The following is a 20,316-nucleotide window of genomic DNA, read 5'->3' on the forward strand; positions in this document are numbered from 1 at the left end:
CCCGTTTTTCCATTAAGGAATATGAGTGTGGCTACATATCTGGCCTGAGGTTACAGGCCTGGGATAGTGCAAAGCCAGGCCTACAGAACTTAGTCCTTTTTCTGTCCTCTTAGAGGACTTTCAGTCACAGGCTTCTTCCAAAAATCCTTCCCACTATTAGAGGTGGGTCCTCCATTTTATTTTTAGCTCATTTAACAAAAATAACCTTTACAGCATTCCAGTTTTGTTTTAATTGGAGCTAGGCCTATCTCTAGGATAGAGAGAAGAAACAAAAAATGGCTATGTGATGTGGTGGAAGAAGCGTGGTGCCTGGCTTCTGGAGCTCTAGGTCATTCCCATTTCATGCAGATGCCTGTGTGACTTATACCACTTCTCTTCGTAAGCTGCTTTCCTTACCTATCAAGGGTACAGGACTGGGCATTCTAAATTCCTTTCAGCTTTACCACTTTGCAGGTTGACGGTGGAAAAATGGGCCTTACAGATCAAGGGGAGTTGAAGGTGACCATTCTGTTGAGAGATGTCTAAGGAGTGTCTTAACTATCTTCAAACGTTTGAGTAATTGTTGCAGTAACTGTTTCTTGTGTCTCTAGTATTGACAGAGTAAGAAGAAATGGTCTTGGAATGAAGCAAGGGGGAAGTTTGGTTTGATGGAGAGGACTTTCCGAGTGTACTGCTGGGTAAATTCTGGGGCCAGAGCCCAGGAGAAATGGTAGAGTCACCACAGTAAGAAACAGGACGGACAGCATTTGTGTTGGGGCTTAAAGTAGACTTGACTGAGACAGGCATTGAAATGCTAGTTCCCCGGGGTCCATACCAAGGAACACTTTTAGACAGTTATTAAATTAGGCATTTTATGAATCCAGAAATTGGTCAGTTTGCTAATTCTTTAAGATGATTTTCTTGTTCTTTTCAATGAAGAATCAACAAGGTTGGAAGTACCCAGGACTGAAGGTCCACGAACACAGATCCATTACAGGAAGTGTTTCATTGCTCACTGATCAGTGTATTTCTTAGCATTACTAAGCCTTCATATTACTTAAAGGGAACAGAAAAATCCACATTGATCCTGAACTTAATGACTAGTAAGCAGCACATTTAAGTGGAAAAGTGTAAGTTTTAGTGCACTGGTAAAAGGATGGCGAACTTATTTCACCAGTCGGCCACCATGGAAGTACAAGCCAACTCTAGATGAATTGTCTCGGTGCTCCATTTCTGGTACTACACAATCCCCACGGTTGACAGTCAAGTGGCTCACCACTGCCCCCGCCCGAGGGTGCAGCTTTATGACTAGAAATTGTTTCAGGGCAGAACTCAGGCTGTGCCCCTAGACCAGTGGTATTGAAGCAGCCTGTCGGTATCATTAAAAGCTCTAAAAAGTCCCCCCATTTCTGTTTCACAACACCTCCACTACTAAAAGCAAAGATACAGTGGTTGAGCCTTAAGAAAGGTGCCAAGACTTCAGGTTTAGTGACATTGTTTGCTAATGTTGAATTGGTTCATCGGTAAATCCACAAATCCACCCCAGAGGTTGTAGAAAAGTTCCAAGTTGTAGTATCGCTGGAGTGTTTGTTACTCTGAGAAAAAATGTCTTTAATAAGGACAGCACTCAGCTGGGTCTGGCAGGTTGTTAGCTTCAGTACCTCCCTCCCAGCCCATCACAAAATCCAGCTGGCTTTTGCTACTCAATAACTCTCCGATCTGTCCCCTTCCGTGCTGTAAGCCATCAGCACTCCCTGCCTGGAATAAAGGCCTGTCCTTTGAACTTGCTTCTCTGTACCCTCTCTGACCCCCTTGACATTATTCTTCATGCAGTAGCCTTTGGATCTTTTTAAAAAAAATACAAATCTGATGTCACTTCCCTGCTTAAAACTGACCAGTTGTTTCCCGTTGCATTTAGCGCCGGAGCAGAATTCTTATCTCGGTTCACAGGGCCCTTCTGCATTGTTGTCTTCCCAGCACTCTCACAGTGGTGTAGGAACTAAAATATACGTCTGTCTATAGTAGTGCATAACTTGACCTCTTGTGCTCACGTCGCTCACGCAGGCTGGCTGCTGTGCTGGCGGGAAGTGCCCTGCCGCACTGGCAGGCCTGGGGAAACTAGCAGCCACCAGGTTCTGAGAACCAGCTGTTCTGCACCCACGTTAGTTTTCTTAGTCTGGCTACAGAAATGAATGCTATCAACAGGAACCTGTGGTGAACACTACTTTGCTTCATTCTCTTGTCTTTAGATCTAACATCTGCACGGTTCTTTGTTCCAAACTCTGTACCGGAAACCCAGGCTCCTAGGAAGCCGCATCAGTCACGTTAGTGGGTCATGGAGCAGAGAGAGCGCTCATCACCTGGGCCCGCCCTGCGCCGCTCATGCAGTCAGCTTCCTCGCACTTGCTGTTGGAAACAAGCTGTTGCAACCACCAGGAGTGGCACTGAGCTCCCTGTGTACCCTTCCTCCTCTTGCCAACCCTCTTAAGACTTCATCTTTAATCCCAGACAGCTGTGAGCCCAGCAGGCCAGGCCAGGTCGTGCTGCTCCCAGCAGTATCTAGCCCCAATGGGTAGGAGCTCAAGCAAAATGTGTTGGGTGAGCGATGAGTCTGGGGTCAGTGTGTTCTTACTAATAAGTACTACCACCACAGACCTATTCCTGAAAGTCATTCTGTGGTATCGCTCGGTGGTGATTAATTTTAGAGTACTGATCAAGTGTGCTTCATAGGAAATGAATCAGATGCTTCCCGCTAATGTTTTTTGAAGCTGCTCTCATCATCATCAACAAGCAATGAAGTATGGTCAATTTGAGTTTGAAAAAGTCAGACAAGGATTCAACTTCTGTTCACTTTTTTGTTACTTAGAACCACTACCAAATAAATTAGAACTTAATCAGTATTTCCAGTAGTATTTGTTACTTAAGATGGGATATACTATGCTTTAATAACAGATAAACTTCAGCATCACTGTGGCTTAGCAAGGCCATGGTTATTCGACACCCTCATCATGGTCTTTCTTGAACCGTGGTGGACCAAAGCAGGAGCCAAGAGTGATGGAAATGAAGGGCAGCATCTGAGGTGTGTTTTTAAAGGTAAGGCCCAGAGGTGGCTTACACCCCAGAACCCAGGGTCACGGTCCCGAACTGCAGGAGGGGTAGGAAGTACCAGAGCCTATGGAAGCTGGGTGAGCACCACCAGCCTCTGCCACATGTATTGCCTGTCACCATTACGATCAGCTGCGACCCACAGACTGAACACTTTACACACATTTCTGTTCCCAAAATCTGATACGGCGAGTGCCTTTGGCCCCTTTTTCTGTTTGACACTGAAGAAGTTAACCTGAGGTCATATTTGGTAAGAATTCATTTCACTCCCTTTAGTGCCCTGAGAGTCATGCCAAACCCTACCCACTGCTCTCTTCCGAACCTCTCTGGAGGTGAACAGTGGGTCTTGCAAACATCTGCATAGTGAAAGAATCAGAATTCAACTTTAGCTTCTAAGAATGTCGCACTTTAGGCACCTGATAAACCCCCAAATTCTCGTTCCTTATAGACCACTGTGATAGTTGCAACCCCCCAAAACCTCCCACATGCACAGAGCACCTCATGCCAATAGCACAAGTCTGCAGCTTTTACTAGTTACTGGGGGTCTCAGTGAAGGATGGCCTTTTTACTGTGTTGGCACTCACAAAAAAGATTTCATTCAGGGCCCCTCCACACACTTGAAATGCACATGCAGGATGTTGGGACTGCGTTTTAGGGCCTGGGTTGTATACCATTTGGAAAAAACATTACATTTCACAACCAACAACTGTGATTCCATTCATAGAGATCCTGTGGCCAGTGGTTCTCAACCTTGGCTATACCTTAGAATACTCCAGGGAGCATTTAAAACTCCTGATGGCCAGGCCACTGCCCAGACCATTCACTTACAGTCTGTGGGTATCATCATTTTTAAAAGTATCTCCAGTGAAGTCCTAGCTAAAGCTGATTTGAGAACCTCCACTGTAGACTGATAATTTGCCAGAATTAGGAAGGGTAATGAGAGACACGGGAGAAAAACAAGACCTTCCAGAATTATTTGTTAGCTTAACATGACAGCAGACTCCTTGAGGAATTCAAGTTAGCTACAGTAACCTTAATTTTTTCCCCACAGCAAATACAGCCAACACAAATGTTGCTTAATTATTTAAAAATGTACCCAAGGCCCTGCAGCCTGGGATTGTTTTTGTAGCACGTTTTTTCAAAGTAGTGATCCTTTAACCTTTGTGCCAAAAATTTTTGTATTAAGTCAAAATCCTATAATGTTATTAATGACAATATAATTGTGGGAAATGTCATTTTGAAAATAGGGCTAGGCATGGTGGCACATACCTGTAATCCTAGCTAGTTGGGAGGCTGGTGCAGGAGCATCCCACATTAATGGCCAGCCTGGGCAACTCAATAGGATGCTGTCTCAAAAAATAAAAGGGGCTGGAGATATAGCTCAGTGCTCTTTGGGTTCAATTCCCAGTACTGCAAAACAGAAAAAACTGGTGACAAGGTTGGGTGGGGGAGTTTGTCAAGCAAGAATGACTGAATGTTGTAAACATATATTACACACAGGTTTCAGTAAACAAAAATAGAAAAGACTTGTCTCATTAAATGGTAGTTAAAAGCTTGGAAATATGCTTAGCAACTGATGTGAGGTTTTTGTTTTGAAAGGTATTTGTCTCCATCAGCCTGACCCTTACTTACTTGCTTAATTCCACTTTGGGTGAGAAAACACAGCGTGCTTAGCTTGCTCTGCAGATTCCCACTGGACCGTTGTTTTCTTTCCACAAATCTTCATGCTGTCGGGAGTTAAAACCTTGTAAAACCTTCATAGGGGATGTGGGGTGGAGCCCTTTGGACATCAGGCCAAGATTTTTGTTGTGACAGGATAAATACTACTCATAAGGCAATAAACTCAGATGATTTATTGCTTTAAGTAACTGAACAGAGAAGAGGCGAGCTGTTGTTTCAGTCAAGACAATTGGCATTCTCTCTCCAAGGTTTGCCAGATGCGTCTACTTAAAGCTTTAACAATACTTTCTGGACAATATAAACACGTGACAGACACAGCATACATGGGTAACAACTTGGCCAATGATACACTGATTAAAATAGCACACAACACGGGCACCCAACCAGCCCACGGCCCTGAAATGACAGAAATAACATGTATTCATAGGATGTGCTGAATACAAAACCTTTTTAAAAATTTTTTTTGGCATTAATACTAACAGAGAATATCTTCCTGAACATTCTGCAAGAGCAGGTACACACAGAATTAACCTCTTCATTTCCAGATTACCGGTATCTACAGGACTACTTTGAGAAAAGCCAGGAGGCTGGGCACCTCCCCTCCCCAGCGTCACTTCTTTGCAAAGCAGCAGGGTTTAGGTGGAGAAGGGCAGCTGATAGGGCTCCAGGGGTGGTTTAAAGTCACCAAATGCTGCACAAAGCGACACTGCCCTGGCAGAGTGTACGAGGGAACAATAGCTTTGTTGGTAGCCAGGGATTTGACCCAGATGCACCATGGATGTCCTGTGGGACATTATCAGGCACTGGATGGTCCAGATCCTCTCTTCAGAGGAGTGGGGTAGAGCCAGGGCTGGGCCTCCAGCCCTAAGGTCTAAAAGAGGTACCCTGGCCTTGCATTCTAACACAGGGTCATTACCACACCTTGCAAATGGATGTGCAGAAACCAACACTGTCAGGAACTGGCCCTAGGAGGGCCCACGTGAGCTCAGAAGGAGCAGTGAAGCCAAGCCAAAGGGTAACACAACACCAGGGCAAACCAGCTGCTGGCAGGGTGCCTTGGGTTTGCCCACTTGTCTAGCTGCCGCGCAAACTCAATTTTCTGGTGTCGGAGTGGGTTCTCCATCAACTTCCTCTGCACCCACATTCCTGGCATCCTCTCCAGGATCGGAGTGCCTCGGGGCTGAGGGCGCCCTGCTGTACACAGCAGGTCCGTTCTGCACAGCCCCACCCTCCAGGGCCTTGCCAGCTGGCGGGCTGCCAAGGGACAGCTTTTCTTCCCTGCCCTCTTCCACAGGGACTCTCCTCTCGGAGCCTCTGCCCTCCTGCTGCCTGCCCAGCACACAGTTTCCCACATCTCCATCTTTGGAAAACTGGTCTTCTAAATTCTTCTCATTTTCTTCGACTTGTCGTTTGTCTCTGAGTTTACCTTTGGATTTCCTCATCTGCCTGCTGTGCATTTCCTCTCGGGAGAATCGCCAGTGGAACTAGAAATCAGAGAAGGTGGGGGTAAGTAAGTGCAGGCTCTGTGACCCTACAGCTTCACCGGAAGGGTGTGTGCGTTCACTCTCCATCGTGTCTGTGAGCGAGACAATTCCCAGGATTCTGACAGCAACATTAGGCTTGAATCATAGCCCAAACCACTCCTACCCACCTTGGGGCCTGCCCTGGGCTTTCCACGGCCTGCATTCTAGATGTGGGTTTTGGGTGCCATGAGTGTGCTCTGACCGGTCCTATGCGGAAGTGGGAAAGGGGGCAGGGACTTAAAATCCTAGCTTTTGGAGGGCCAGGATCGGGGAGAAGATGGCAGGCTGCTGGTCCTGGGGATCACTGGACTGCAACTGCTGACTTCTATCCTGACTATGCTGTAGGGTACCCACCTGTGGGCTGGCATTCTCTCCCCAGCTCCCTTGACTGAGGCAGGGCACAGTGTGAGGGGCAGACACTGTGCTACACCACCCAGTGCCACAGGACTGGTAGGCTTCTTCCCCCAGCCGCCAGGACAGCTGCTGGCTGACGGCCCTTAAAACTTTCTCTACCCAAATTTATCTCAGCGGTTGCTTCTCCCCAGGGCACGTGACCTGCAACCAAGTATCTCCCCATGGGACAGGAAGTCGGTAAAGACTCAGGGTCCCAAGGTCTCACAGCCAGTAATAGAGCTGAGAAGGCACCTCGTCTTATCAAAGCTTTGCAGTGAGACTGCCTGGCAAAGGTTCAGCCCTGCCACTCACTGGCCAGATTCTCTGCCTCACTTTTCTCATCTCAGGGACCCGCACCACACACAGGGACTTTAGTTTTAAGTTTCTACCATGGTCATTTCCTTCTGATTCAGTTGCACCACACTGGTTACACCACATACGTACTTAGATCTCAGATGCACTGTGATTGAAAGAAACAACGGGAGCCTTCAGTTCCTGAGATGCCATACAGGGCTGGAGATGGGTGCCGAGGAATGCAGTTGCACCATCAGCGGGAAACCTACCACGTTGTAAGTCATCCCGAGTCCTTTGCTAGGAAATCTCAAAAAATGTTTAAAAACTAACCCACTTTTGCAGAGTTTTCCATGGCAGAGATCGGCTTCTTCAAACACAGCATTTGCCTAAACACCCCAAGGTTCATCGGCTTAAACATCATGGGAGGGGCTGGGGTTTGACTCAGTGGCACAGCGCCTGCCTGGCAAGTGTGAGGTCCTGAGTTCGATTCATTGTACCAAAAACCAAAGAAATAAACATACATCATGGGATTATTGGATTTTATATCTTTTGGACAAGACTGGTAAATCTGAATTCCATCAGAGGAGAGAAAAAGTAATGAAGTGCTTGTTAGGGTTAGGATTTGACATTTATCCTATCTTTCCCTACCTCACCCTCCCAAAACCTAGTGTTGGGTGGGTTTTCCCTTTGTCACTCTCATGCTACAGCTAGACTTCCCTCGGGGGTGTGGGAGCTCCTTCCACCCCAGCTGTGCTTCCTGTGGTGAAATCACTAGCCCCACTGGGGTGTGTCTGGCCCCACTCCTCTTACAGATGTGCCCACTCCAGCCACAACTACCCAGCAGGTATCTCGAACTCCACAGCCCACCAGAAGATGATGCTGATTTTGGACCTCAGCCTCACAGCTGCCTCCAGCCCTCGCCACGTCTCGAACACCGTGTTACTATGGCACAAAACCACCATGTGGTGATACACAGCTGCCACTGCCCTTTCAATGCCAGCCCAAGTGAATGGCCTTTTTTTCCCTGCAGGCTGTCCCAAGATCGTCTTCACATTTTACATCATTTTACATGTTTTAGAGAAAGGTTTCAGAGTTAAATATGCCTGTATTCCACAGAGGCAGCTAACCCAGAAGACAGAGGAAGTTTTACTTTTACCACAAAGTAGTGTGATTGTTTTGGCTAAAGGGCCCTCACATGCTAAAATGTTACAGTGCTGTGACTTCTAAGCCTCAAGCTCAAATTCCAGTCCTGGTTCTCCTTCGCTGCTGCTTCACCTGCAATCTACATTGCAGCTGGTATGAACAGTGCCCTGTGCAGGTGGGCAGGACACATTTCCCGACCATCTTGCCTGGACACCTGTCATTTTCTAAGATAAGCCCAGGTACGCTCAGGGCCTGCTCTTGCTAAAGAACGAGCAGGACTTGTGCAGTTCCCTCTGGATGCCCAGCCATATAGTTTCTCATAGAAGACACCACTTCTCTGACCTGATACACCCTGGCAGCAGCAGACTGTGGCAAGGCCCAAGAGGTGCCCAGCCACTTTCTCCGGGGTCCCTCCTGGGCTGCAGGGAACAGGAGCACTTGGAACTGCCAGTGTGAGCTGGGGTAAGATTCGTTCAGCCACTTTTTGCCCTGCAAAGTCATCACAGAAAAATCCACCAAACCAAATGTTGTGTAGGACTGCAGTGTTCAATAAGATGGGTCTGTGGGTGACTTCCTGACTCCTGGGGTTAGCTGGACCCCCATCTCACCACAGGTGTCAGAGGGGCCACACCCAGGTCCCAAGGAGGCCCCGCCTTGGGCCTTCGCTTTTCCGCCTTTCCTTCATGGGGAGCTCTAAGGACGCAGGGAAGGAGCAGTGGCCCCATTCAGGGACAGCACTATTTGGAAGCCAAAATGTTCGGAGCTGCTTCAGAGGCAATCTGAGCAGCCTGCCAAGGAAGAACGGGCACTACTGAAACACCTACTGTCTTCCACTGTGACAGTTCATATTTCCCTAAATTCTCAAAGCAAGTTCCTCAATGCACATTAGTGCTGTCTTGATGATCATATAGAAGTTAAGCAGCTTGTCCCAGCCCACACAGCTAGGAAGTAATAGCTGGAATTCAGACTGATCTCTCCAGCTCTACCCTTTCAGGTGCTTTCTTGGCAAAAGACTTCAATCTCTTGTTCTGGAGGACAGCCAGGAAAAGTGACAGGAAAGGCCATACCTTTGGAGTAGGTCTGCCCAAGGTGTAGCTGCCTCCACCTACAGGCTTTACAAGGACAAAATGCATCTGCTAGGTCAGTTACTTGGCTGACTAAGACGAGTTGCCAGCTAACGGAAATCCAGATTTAACTGCCATTAAAGATACTTTGGTTCAGCTTATTAAAAACATATCTACACTGAAGGCTTCCTGATGGGCCCATTTTTAAAAATTCAATTATGATACAATTTGAATGGAGGGGCACAGGTGAGCCTATAGAAAGCCCTGAAGCATCAGCTAAGACCCTGGCCCTCGGCCCTGAGTGGGCATAAAGATCACCCTGAGGGCTGAGGAGGAAAGGCAGACCTCCCACTGTAACGGTACTGCGTGATGCTGATTCCGCTGGCTCATGGACCACAGTTTGAAAACCAAGGGAACTAAGAACACCTGAGCAGGTGGGCAGACTAAACTGTGAGACACATCTGGGAAGAAGTAACCCCTCCCTGGCTCGCCCTCTGCCACCCAGGGAAAGCTGTCCTCCCTTCCACCCTTCCACCTGTCTCCCTTCACTACGCAGACCTCACTTTCTCCTCTAAGCATGGGGCAGTGACAGTCTGTGACAAAGAACAAAAACTGTTCCCGATCTCAAGGCTCAAAAAGGAGCCATCTCAGCAAGCAAGGAGAGGCTGGGGCTGCAGCGTGTCTTTCCAGCCGAGCCTTTGAGGGGTGGCGGGTGTGGAGCATCCACAGGCAGTCTGAGCGCAGCCAACGAGTGCCAGGAAGAGAGGCTGGGCTGACTCAGGGCCTCTCTGGGCCAGAGTATTAATGGGACTGTGGCACCAAATCCAGGGAGCCATCCAGCTCAGAGCTGTGTAAAAGACAATTCCTTACAGTAGTGTCTATCCAGAGTTCAGGGTCAGCAAGGGCTAATGGGTTTAATTTGCACATTTTAAAAACTGTCCAATATGTGTCCAAGCTGTTTGCTGGAAGGACGACTTGTCTGGTGTAGAAATCAGCTATTCCCTTTGAAGGAGTCTAATGTTTGCTTCGAAAAATCACACTCACATACATGGCGATTTCTTTTAAATACTCAACACTAGGAGAGTCTCGTCAGTGTTGCCAATGAAAAAAGTCCTGAAGATGCCACGTTCTCGGTGTGCCTATCTTGGGATGTCTTCCTAACGTTTCAATGCTAGACCTGTCTTCCAGGCCTCCGCAGTTTGATTAATCATTCTTTGATTCAACAGATATTTTTTTGAGTTCCAGCTAAAACCCAGGTACTGTATAACTTAGAGGGCCAAAGTGTTTGCTCTCTTGGAGCCAATATCCGACTCTACCAGGCGGGGAGACACCAATGATCCCAGACCCAGAGCGGCCCTCTGCAAGGCAGCGAAGCAGTTCTTTCACACTGCATTTCAGGAGCCTGGCATGGCCTCAAAGGAGAGAAAGTGTCCTGCTGTTACGGTTTAGATCTAAAATGTTCCCTGAAACCTCAAGTGCTCATAGGTGGGGCTTCTGGGAGGTGATTTGATTGAAAGACTTAGAGCTGACTTGTTAGAATCTGGTCAGAAAAGGTAGGTCACTGGGCGTGTGGCCTGGAAGGGCTGCCCTCTTCCCTGCTGCTCCTCTCTCTGTCTCTGTCTCTGTGTCTGTCTATCCCTCCCTCCCCCTCCCTCCCTTTGTCCTTCTCCTCACTATGCTTTTCTCCTGTGCCATGTCACTCTGCCTTGGAGCCACCTAACTATGAACTGAAACCTCTAGAAACTATGAATCAAAACTCTTTTAATTTGTGCTGTCAGGGATTGTGTCTCACCAGTGAAAAAGTAACTGAGACATCTGGGAAGATGATGCTCCTATGGAGACAGAATGCAGAGCATCCCAGGCAGAGGGAACAGCCAAGGCAAGGGCCCTGTGGCCGATGGGGCACAGAGGAGCAGGGAGGCAGATGTGGCTGGAATGCAGAGTCGAGGCTGACTGAGGAGATGAGAGATGCCAGGTCACACAGGGCCTGTGGGCCACAGTACAGATCCCATCTTTACTATGCAGCTTTAGAACTCTTGTAAGCGGTAGAGTGATGTGATTCAATCTGCTTTTGTAAAAAGTCACTCTGGCTCTGCATAGAAAGCATATTCGGGGGCGGCCCTATTACTACGAGACTAGAGTAGTTGGAAGGTGATGGTGGGGGGAGTCTAGAGTGTCTGGAAACTAAATCACAGGTCTGAAGGACAGACTGAAAGCGGGAGAGGAGAGGGATGGATTGGGCAGCGCCGGGGTAGGTACTGTTCCTCTAGCTGGGGGCCACATGGGCCGGAAAGGGGGAGTGGCAGCGTCCTGAGTCTGCTCCAAGGTGGAGCCAGCCACAGGACAGATGAAGCAGGAGTCTCTGGGAGGAGCTGGCTGGCCATGCAGACAGCAGTCACCAACACAGGTGGTAGGCGATTTCCTAGGGAGGAGCTAAGTGTGAGGAGAAACCGGGCTGCCTCTGAATCCTGAAAAACTTGAAAATCAGGAGAATGTGGTGCAGGGACTAAAAGAAAAAGCTGCAGCCCACAGTGCCAGAGCTGTGGGAGCGCAGGTACGAGGAGGAGTAGATGGAGTCACTGTCACAGTCTCTGGGGACACTGACTGGGGCAGCTGAGGCATGAATGACAGCAACAGAGACACTGAGCACAGGATTCTTCCAAGAAGTTTGGTTGCAAAATCCCCTGTCCACCGGTGAGTGACCCAAAGGCCTTGCAGAGAGCAAGTGCTCGGTACCGGTCACCTGACCTTGGGATGATGCAGGAAGTAGATATTTATAAGCAAAGAGGTCCCCTTGTATTTGTATCGCTGATTAGGATTGGAAGTTCTTACAAACTAGGGAAAAAATGACTCTCATCTCTGACTTTCCCCCAAGGAAAGGCAGTTCTTTCTCTTTAGAGCAGCTTTTAAAAACCCACCTCTCAATTCTTGCTGCCAGCTCAAGTTTCGAGTGACTTATCCCCCTCTGTGAGATGTCAGGGCTTTTCCACCAAAGTCAAGCTGCACCACAGGCAGGCACCTGGCAAGGCACCATTCCCCTCCTCAGAGCTGCAGCTGAGCCCTTCCAGCATCTGGTAGGAGACCTCATGTGTGTTGCTTGTTGAATGTCACTTTCTATGGATGATGCCATCTCCGGGAGCCCACGAGTGACTGAGTGGTACCTGACAATGGTCTGTGGCTATCCATCTTCTAGCTGGCAGCCAACTGCTCCTGGTGGTTAATGGTGAATCAGCAGCTGCCTTCTAGTCCACCGCTGCTGTCACCTGTCACATTACAATCTCGGAGCCTGGATACAGACCTTCCTCTGCACCCCAGCCCATCTGGCTTTGTGTCTTCATTGCCTTGGCATTCCTTCCATGAGTGGGCACCCCCTGGATTTGTTGGCTGGTGAGGGGCTACTCTAGACTGTTTGCTTGCTGAACACTCCTGCTTAGGGCTCTGCCTCCAAAGAACATGAGGGACTCAGAGTGGGAACGTGGGGATGGAGCTGAGTGTGTAGAGTGTGTACCGGTTCGGGCAGATTCTTCTGGAGTGTGGCGTTGGCCAGCAAAGTGGAGCTGATCTAACTGGGGGTTTGGTGGATTCATTCAACTTACTGCCCTCTTCCTGAGCAGCTGGTGGTGACACATAACACCCTGTGTGTTAGCTTTTTGTTAGTGTGACAAAAAAATATGAGAAAACGAACTACAAACAAGGACGGTTCATTGTGACTCACAGTTTCAGAGCTTTCAGTTTCTGGTCAGCTGGCTTCACTGCTTTTGGGCCTGTTATGAGGGTGCACATCATGCAGGGAGCACTTGACAAAAGAGCTGCTGAACAGTGGCAGCCAGGAAGCGGGGAAGGAGCGGGGAGACCAAGTCCCAATGTCCCTTGCAAGGGCACACCCCACTGTGCTCCAGCACTGCAGGCAGCTGAGAACAAAGCCTTCAACATGTGAGTCTTTGGGGGATACTGAGGGCCAACCTGTAACACCTAGGAAGAGCACCCATAGGCTGCAAAGTGTGGGGGTGGGAAGCCCCAAAATCATCTGACATTAGGGGAGGACTGGAACTCAGCCTCAGGAACATGGAGAGGATTCTGAGACTGGTCAGGGTCTCTTATGTGCAACTGTGCCCAGTTCTTGAGAGGTCCAGTGAGAGGGAACCTTGGGGATCCGTGAGCACAACCCTGCCAGAGGACTTACTGCCACAGGCCACAGCTGGCCTCTGCCCACAGCAGCAGCTGTCATTCAACGCCTCTGAGTTGGAGTGCTCTGACAGTCTCTCTGCCAACATCAGCAGACTTCTGATTCCCGAGGGGTAGACCAGCACTCCAACCAAGTTGGAGCGAGATTAACATACAGGGAAGCTGACTATGAGCTTAAGCCATCCCCAGCCCTGGTCAGACTGCAGCTGACTGTGCCCCTGCTTTAGGCCTTGTGGGACTATTTGGCAAGTACAAATGTCTAAACAGCCTCTGCCCTCTGCCTCTCCAGCCTGGCCAGCTGCCCAGCAGAATAACCCACCAGCCCCTTCAGCTACCCTATTTTAGCAGTGTGCCAAGGGGCTCAGGTGTTTCTTGGGCTCTGAGAGCCCTTGCAAGTTGCAGCAAGCTGCCTGCCCAACTGCTACAGAAATCCATTAGGCGGCGAAGTCCTGCTGAGGAAAAACCAGTAAGGCAACCAAGGTCTCTTACCTTTGATTCCTTCTTCTTGATTTTCTGAGGTAGACAAGGTCTCTGAAGAAAGACAATCTGCTTGGTGGAGACACTCCCTTCCCTACAACACACGGAGCTGAGTGAGTCATGCTGCACCTGGAAGCGCCCCAAAGCTGACCCCCATGCCATGGTCCCTAACTTCATTAAAGCACAGGAAAGCTGCCACCAAACTATGACAGGAAGTCAAGAAGTGATCCTGCTCCCCTTTCTCAGCCCTCAGGCCCAGAGGGCTATTTCAGAAGCCTGACAAAGATTTTTTTGGTTGTCCCTGCAGTCAGTCGGCTTCCTTACTGGAAGTTCCATTTCCTTGGACTGGCCATGAAGCGGCAGCTGGTGTCTTAGCCAAATGAGGACATAATAGCTGCTTCACTGTGTCTCAAAGGGCCGGGGCATCTTCCAAGTCCATCTATGGTAACTGTGGCTGGGACAGACGGGCAGGCACACACAGGGCATGGCTTGCACTGGGGTCCTCCATCGAACGGCTTCTACAGGGATGCCAATGCCAAGCAGGCACTGGGATGGTTCCTGCTAATCAGCTGTGACCCACATTAACAGAACAGGCGAGAGATAGCTCACTTGCTCTGATACAGTGAAGGCAGGACACCGTGGAGCTGCCCGTAAAGATGACAGAGCATAAAGGAAAACACTGCTTTCTCCCACTTCTACCCTTCTGATTGCTTTCTTCATGTTTTGCAAACATCTTACTGCGTTTACCCACAAGTCACTGAGAAAGGCAGAAGAAAACATTTGCTTGGCACCTGTCTTGTGCCAGGAGCCAGGCTTGTGATTTTACCCATAAGGGCTCATTTAAGCCTCACCAAGATGCTCTGAGCAGCCAGCTACCACTTTTACAGTCTGGAAACGAATTCAGGAACAGGTTCTGACTCATGCAGGCAGAGGCCAGTGTAGATCTGCCTGGTCCTAAATCCTCTCTCCAGTCCGCCATGAGGGCTTATTTAAGGAGCAGGATGATTTAGCAAGTGTGACTGAGACTGGAACAGAACTGTCTGTACCTGGGCTTAGCTCAGAACCAGCTGGGGCTTTGGGTTCAAATTCAAACTGACTCAGAGAAACGGCATGACTTGACCAGGACGACACAGTTAGCTAGTGGCAAACTCAGGACTTGGGTTCAGGTCTTGGGGCCACAAATCCAGGATGCGTTCTGCTCCACTGCTTTGCCCTGTGCCTGTAAACATCTTCGATGAAAAATAATACGGTGGCTTCCAGAGGCCACAGGACCCTGGGTGGCCAGGCCAGACCAGACCTGTCATGACCCACTGTCAGGAGGGAGTTGTGTTGATGGCCCAGAGGAGGGACCCAGGAAAGGTACTGGGCATCATCATTGGCCTCCACCCCTAGTCCTCTCAGGGTCACCAGCCCTCTCTCTTACTGTCTGTCTCCCTGCAGTGGTGAGTGTGCCCTGGGACCCGGGGAAGCCAGAACCCTGAAGACCACAGGAGGAGTATCTGTTCAGGTCAGCAGGGAGGCAGCCTGACCCTGCACACTGAGGTTGTGACACACTCTGACTATGGGGCCTCAGGGATGTGACTGAACTTCTCTGAGCCTCAGTTTCTTTATCTGCAAAACAGGAATAGTATCTATGAGTATAATTCCACAGGAAGTTTAGGAGGACTAATTTAGACAAGACATCCCCAAATATAGAAGGAAGGCCTTTTAGGGTTGGTACGATGGAGCTCAGGGGATGGTTGGTAGAGCAGAGGGTGAACAAACAGCAACGAATATGAAATTGTACATAAGGAATGCCACAAGCAAGGCTCTAGACTCCAGGTTTTACACCCCTTTTGTGGGGCTACTGACTGATCATAAACATGATCAACAGCTCAACATCCCTGCCCATACTTTCCTCTAATTGGTTTAGTTAAAAAAATCCAACCTAAAGAATTTTTTCTTTATTCTGATTGAGATTTTGTATACAAAGTGCCTACCCAGCCTAGCACAGGACACACGGTCGATGCTAAATTTCTTTTTCATTGGGAGGGGCTCAGTCCTGACAGCCTACATAGCTAATCTTAGTCCTGCTGGGCAGGATTGATTCACTGGCCACGGCTCTTGGGATGGGGTAGGGGATGCCAAGGAAATGTTCCAGGTGTTGATAAGAGAGAAGGTGAAATACTGTTTCTACCATTCCCAGTTGGGATGTTTACATACACGGTAAGGTCCCAGCTCCATAGGTTTGTCAGAGCATTAAGTAAAGCTATCCACGTGGAATACGTCTCAGGAACAGCGCCTGGCACAGAGTAAGTGTCCAACACTAATAGCTAGAGTTACTGTTACCTTGTAGTCTTGACGACAGGCGTCGGCAGCACACAGGTAAGTTGCCAGCCATAGGCCGCTAGAGAGTTCAGCAGAGGCACATAGTCCGTCTGTACCTCCACCCCCTGGGGAAGAAAGGTCACAGTTAGCGTTCCTGCCACTCAGCAGGCCAGCGCAACAGCCCAACAAAGCAGAGAAGACACAGGGCGCTCCAATTCATGGTACAGTTTGGACCCAAACTGCCAACATGCGATTTCTTTCCAGGCCCCAGCACAGTCTACAGTCAGCAAGGAATTAGAGCCAAAAGATTAATCCATTAATTTGTTCTATTTTCTGGACAAATCACATCCTGTGAATTTTATTGAAGAAGCACACCTTGCCTCCAAGACACGTTGAGGGCATAGGATAACACAGCGTGTCCTAGGGAGTTAAATTACATTTGACAAATGATCAAGTCATTCGCATCCAGCCATAGCAGCGACACGTGTGTGCACGCACCTACTCACCCATGCACTTGCACACACAGAGAGGCACCTGTGTGATGCACCCTGCCGTCCAGGGATAAGCAAACGCTACCCATGCTCTACTTCAAGTCAGGAGCCAGGGGACTAACATTTGTCTTTCCACTTAAAAACACAGACCTGTTTGCGCAAGAAGACAAACTGTGTGGTCACTGCACTGGGGTTCACTATGGGGGTAGCCGGTCTACACCAGTCCCGTTTTCTTCCTCTGCACTCCTACCGTGTTTTATGTGTGTGCTGGGCTCCCAATCTCCATTAGGTGGCTTCTTTTTGATGGCTTCGGGAAATCTCAAACCTGTATTAGGAGTTGTTCCAGCCAATGTGCCCGCACGGGCTCTTTCTGCTAGTGTTTTGTAGCTGCAGCAGGTGCAAAGGTGGTATTGACACAGTCCTGCTCCTTGAGTTGACAGAACTCAAACATGTGAGTCACCCAAGTACAATGGTCTGCTGTCAGGGCCACCAGGTTTCAAACACCAGCAGAAGAGAAAAGGGTCCTGGCCAGGGTCCAAGCAGACTTCCTGGGCATGTGCAGATTACAAGACAGATCTGCGCGCAGGGTACGCTTCACTCGCAGGCAATGTGTATGACAGGCCTGCAGCACTCTGCCTGGGAGGGCCCGACCCTGGTGACACTATCCTCCGGCGTGGTGGGGGCCAGCCTGCTTGCGACCTTTGAGGAGCCAAACCAGCTCCTCCAGCTGCCCCAGACAGGGAGCCAGAAGAGAGGTGATGGATCCCCGCCCTGCCTCTTTGCTGGGCTTTTAAAGCTTCCCTAACTGGGCACCAAACCCGTGTGGTACCAAGTCACCAGAAGCCTTGGTAACTAATTTCTGTTTTGGGAGCCTCAGTGTCTCAACCGTATGAAATAAGCGTTGGCTACGCAGTGGTTCTTGAAGCCTGGCCCTCGAGCCAGCAGCTTGGGCCTCACCCGCGAAGCTGTGAACAATACAGATTCTGAGCCCAGTCCAGAGAACTGAACCAGGAAGTCTGGGAGAAGGCCCTGGAGTCTGCGCTTTAAAGAGCCTCTCCGTAGTTTAGCTAAGTACAGAGTCACGCCTAGAAAGTCTTCCAGGTCCCTTCTGGCAAAAGTAGAGCCTACAGTTCTGTGGCCAGAATCTATCAGTTGTCACCTTCCATCTAACCTTTCCCATTCCCCATGGAAGAAAAAAAATAGATGAATGTTTACGGGAACAACTTTTTCTGAAAGAAATCCTGCTGCTGGCGGGGGATGAAGGGGGCAGAGGAAAGGGAAAGAGAGAAAGAAGGAAAATTGGTAAAGGAAGAGGAAAGGGGTCTCGGGAGGGGAGGAAAGGACCGAGGAACAATATAATCAGCTGGGCGGTTCGGCAGAGGATGCAACTGTGGCCCCTTCCTGAAGGCCCAATCAGGCCAGAGATGGCGCAGCAGGCAGCCCAGTGGGGCTCTGGGCACACGGACATCCCCCTTCCAGACCAGGGCAGCCAGGATCCCCCTTGCTGGGCCCGGCCCTCACACAGGCTAAAGGAACAGTCCTCTGGCTGTTGTATCCAGAGATGCCCTGCCCCCATCCGTGTTCCCAGTTTAAAGAAAGGAGGGAGGAGAGAGAAATTTAAATCCACACTCTCCAGCTTTGCGAGGTTATGATTACTTGAGCCTATCAAGAATAACCTTCCCACTTTATCAAGCACTGTGACAAACCCGCCACAATCAGACAGTAGCCATAGCAACCAGGACAAGCTCTTGCGCCTCACAAAGCCCTGAGTGGCAGAATGGAGTCCTTTTATTGGTGGCTGTACCCCGGCCAGGTTTTCTCTGCATGTGCCCAGAGCTGCAAGACAATGAGTGACCCCTGCTGCACCCGGCCCAACCCGCCTGCTCAGACAGGCCTCACCAGGGCAGCTTCTATTTTGCTCCACGCTATTTCATTTTGTCACGGAGAAAAACAGCAGGATTTCTCCCAAACATTCCTTCCCCCCTCAGGGTAGGAGATGTCAGCCAGAGGTGTCACATCATAAAGACCAAAAGGAAAAGGGAAAGCAACAAAGCACAAGGGATGCTTGGGCAGTTCAATCTTAAGTGTTAATTTCTGGCCACCCATCCCTGGTGGGTTGATGAGTGAAATACAAATGGCAGGGGTGCGGTGTAACCCTCTGCCAGGCTCTCCCACCTCAACTGTTTGGGATGGTCTTGATTTAATTAATGTTAATTACGGGTTTTGGTAAGTATCCATCAAAGTCTCTTTGCATATTATCAGTGCAGTAAGAAGATGGCATTTCTAAAACACAGGATGAGCTCCATAAAGGCAGTGAAAGACACTTTTAAGTCCATTAGCTAAGAAGGTGGTAGGAAACAGATCCGGATGGAAGGCTTTCTTTGATCTGCTTTTTTGTGACATTCTAGTGAGGAGAAAAGAAAGCAGGAACAGCACTCAAAAGCCAGCCTGCTTATCAAATGAAAAGACATTTCTTTCTGTGAGTTGGAGCAAAAATTTTAATTAACTCTCCACTCTCCTGTGGTGGATACATAATCTCCCATCACACCTGGAGTGTTAAAAAAAAGTGGAGCATGTCCTGTGGTTTTTCAACTTGTATGAAAGGAATTCATTTGTATTTATGGCTCTTTTCCCCTTTGTTCCTTATAATTTCTCCAGTGGTTGCAAATCACCTACAGAAACAGACATCCCATACCACCTTCCCTTACCCTCTAAAAATTATGACAACACCATTGACAGCAGTTTGAACGAAAATACTTTGCGTCTTACACATGCCTGTAAATACAGGACTGTAAGCAAAGACAGGAATTCAACTTCCCTTGCCAAAAGGCACTAGGAACCCAGTCTTAGTTTTCATAGCAAACGGTAAAGGGCATTCTGCTTCTATTCCTTACTTCCACAGGGCTGAGGGAGCCCTAACTTCCACCAAGATGACATGAATGGGAAGAGGCCTGGAAAAAAATCACTCCTACATCTTTTGTAAAATTGCTACCGAAATGCTAATAGTGCGTAACACTTATTATCAGGATACATTTCTACTACTAATACTCAGCAATTTTCGATATCTTTTGATTTCCCACTCTGAGAAATACAGGAGTACTGTTCCCATACATATTTCTCACTTCATTCTTTGTGTCCCCAAATGGTTATTATGCAATTTTAATTAAATCCGGTTTAATTAAAAATGTGTTTTCATTCTCACACCTTTATGAATATTGCTCAGTGCTCTATTTTTTGCCATCAATAACTACCCCACGAGCCTAACTATGCAAGTCCCACATTTTTCCATTGGAAACCTTTCTGAAGGTCTTTGAACACTCACTCAAATCTAGCCTGACTTCTCTCTGTGCCTACGTTTGTTCTCCTCACACTGGCTTCTACAGCTAGTGTGTGCCTTTTTCTTGGTTTCTTCTCATTTTTCTGGAACAAATCCTTGGGCGGCTCCCTATGAAACAGTGGCCTGGAAGTCAGTTAAATCTGCATTTTTTAAAGATACCTTTGTCTTCACTTTAAAGTAAAAGTCTGAGTAAAGAAATCTGGGCTGAAATCTATTTTTCCCTCAAAAATCTGAAAGTACGGCTGCTCTAGCTTCTAGATATTGGCATTCCTAAGATAGTCTTATTACTATACTATGCCTTGAATGAACCCTGCTGTAATGCTTTAGAAGTCTTTAGG

The 20,316-nt window shown here is 48.6% G+C and overlaps 1 protein-coding gene across 1 annotated transcript in view; it reads right to left on the reverse strand.

Moving 5' to 3' along the window:
* Nucleotides 1-4,914: 4,914 nt before the first annotated feature.
* The window catches only part of Rftn1 (raftlin, lipid raft linker 1), a gene marked incomplete in the record, with an annotated part of 196,131 nt that continues 180,729 nt past the window's right edge, over nt 4,915-20,316 (reverse strand). The window contains 3 exon segments of the mRNA XM_013515694.1: nt 4,915-6,248; nt 13,856-13,937; nt 16,172-16,275. Of these exon segments, the coding sequence (XP_013371148.1) occupies nt 5,856-6,248; nt 13,856-13,937; nt 16,172-16,275 (579 nt within the window).

Source organism: Chinchilla lanigera, unplaced genomic scaffold (assembly GCF_000276665.1).
Source record: "Chinchilla lanigera isolate Chin_1 unplaced genomic scaffold, ChiLan1.0 scaffold00029, whole genome shotgun sequence".
NCBI classification, from domain to species: Eukaryota; Metazoa; Chordata; class Mammalia; order Rodentia; family Chinchillidae; genus Chinchilla; species Chinchilla lanigera.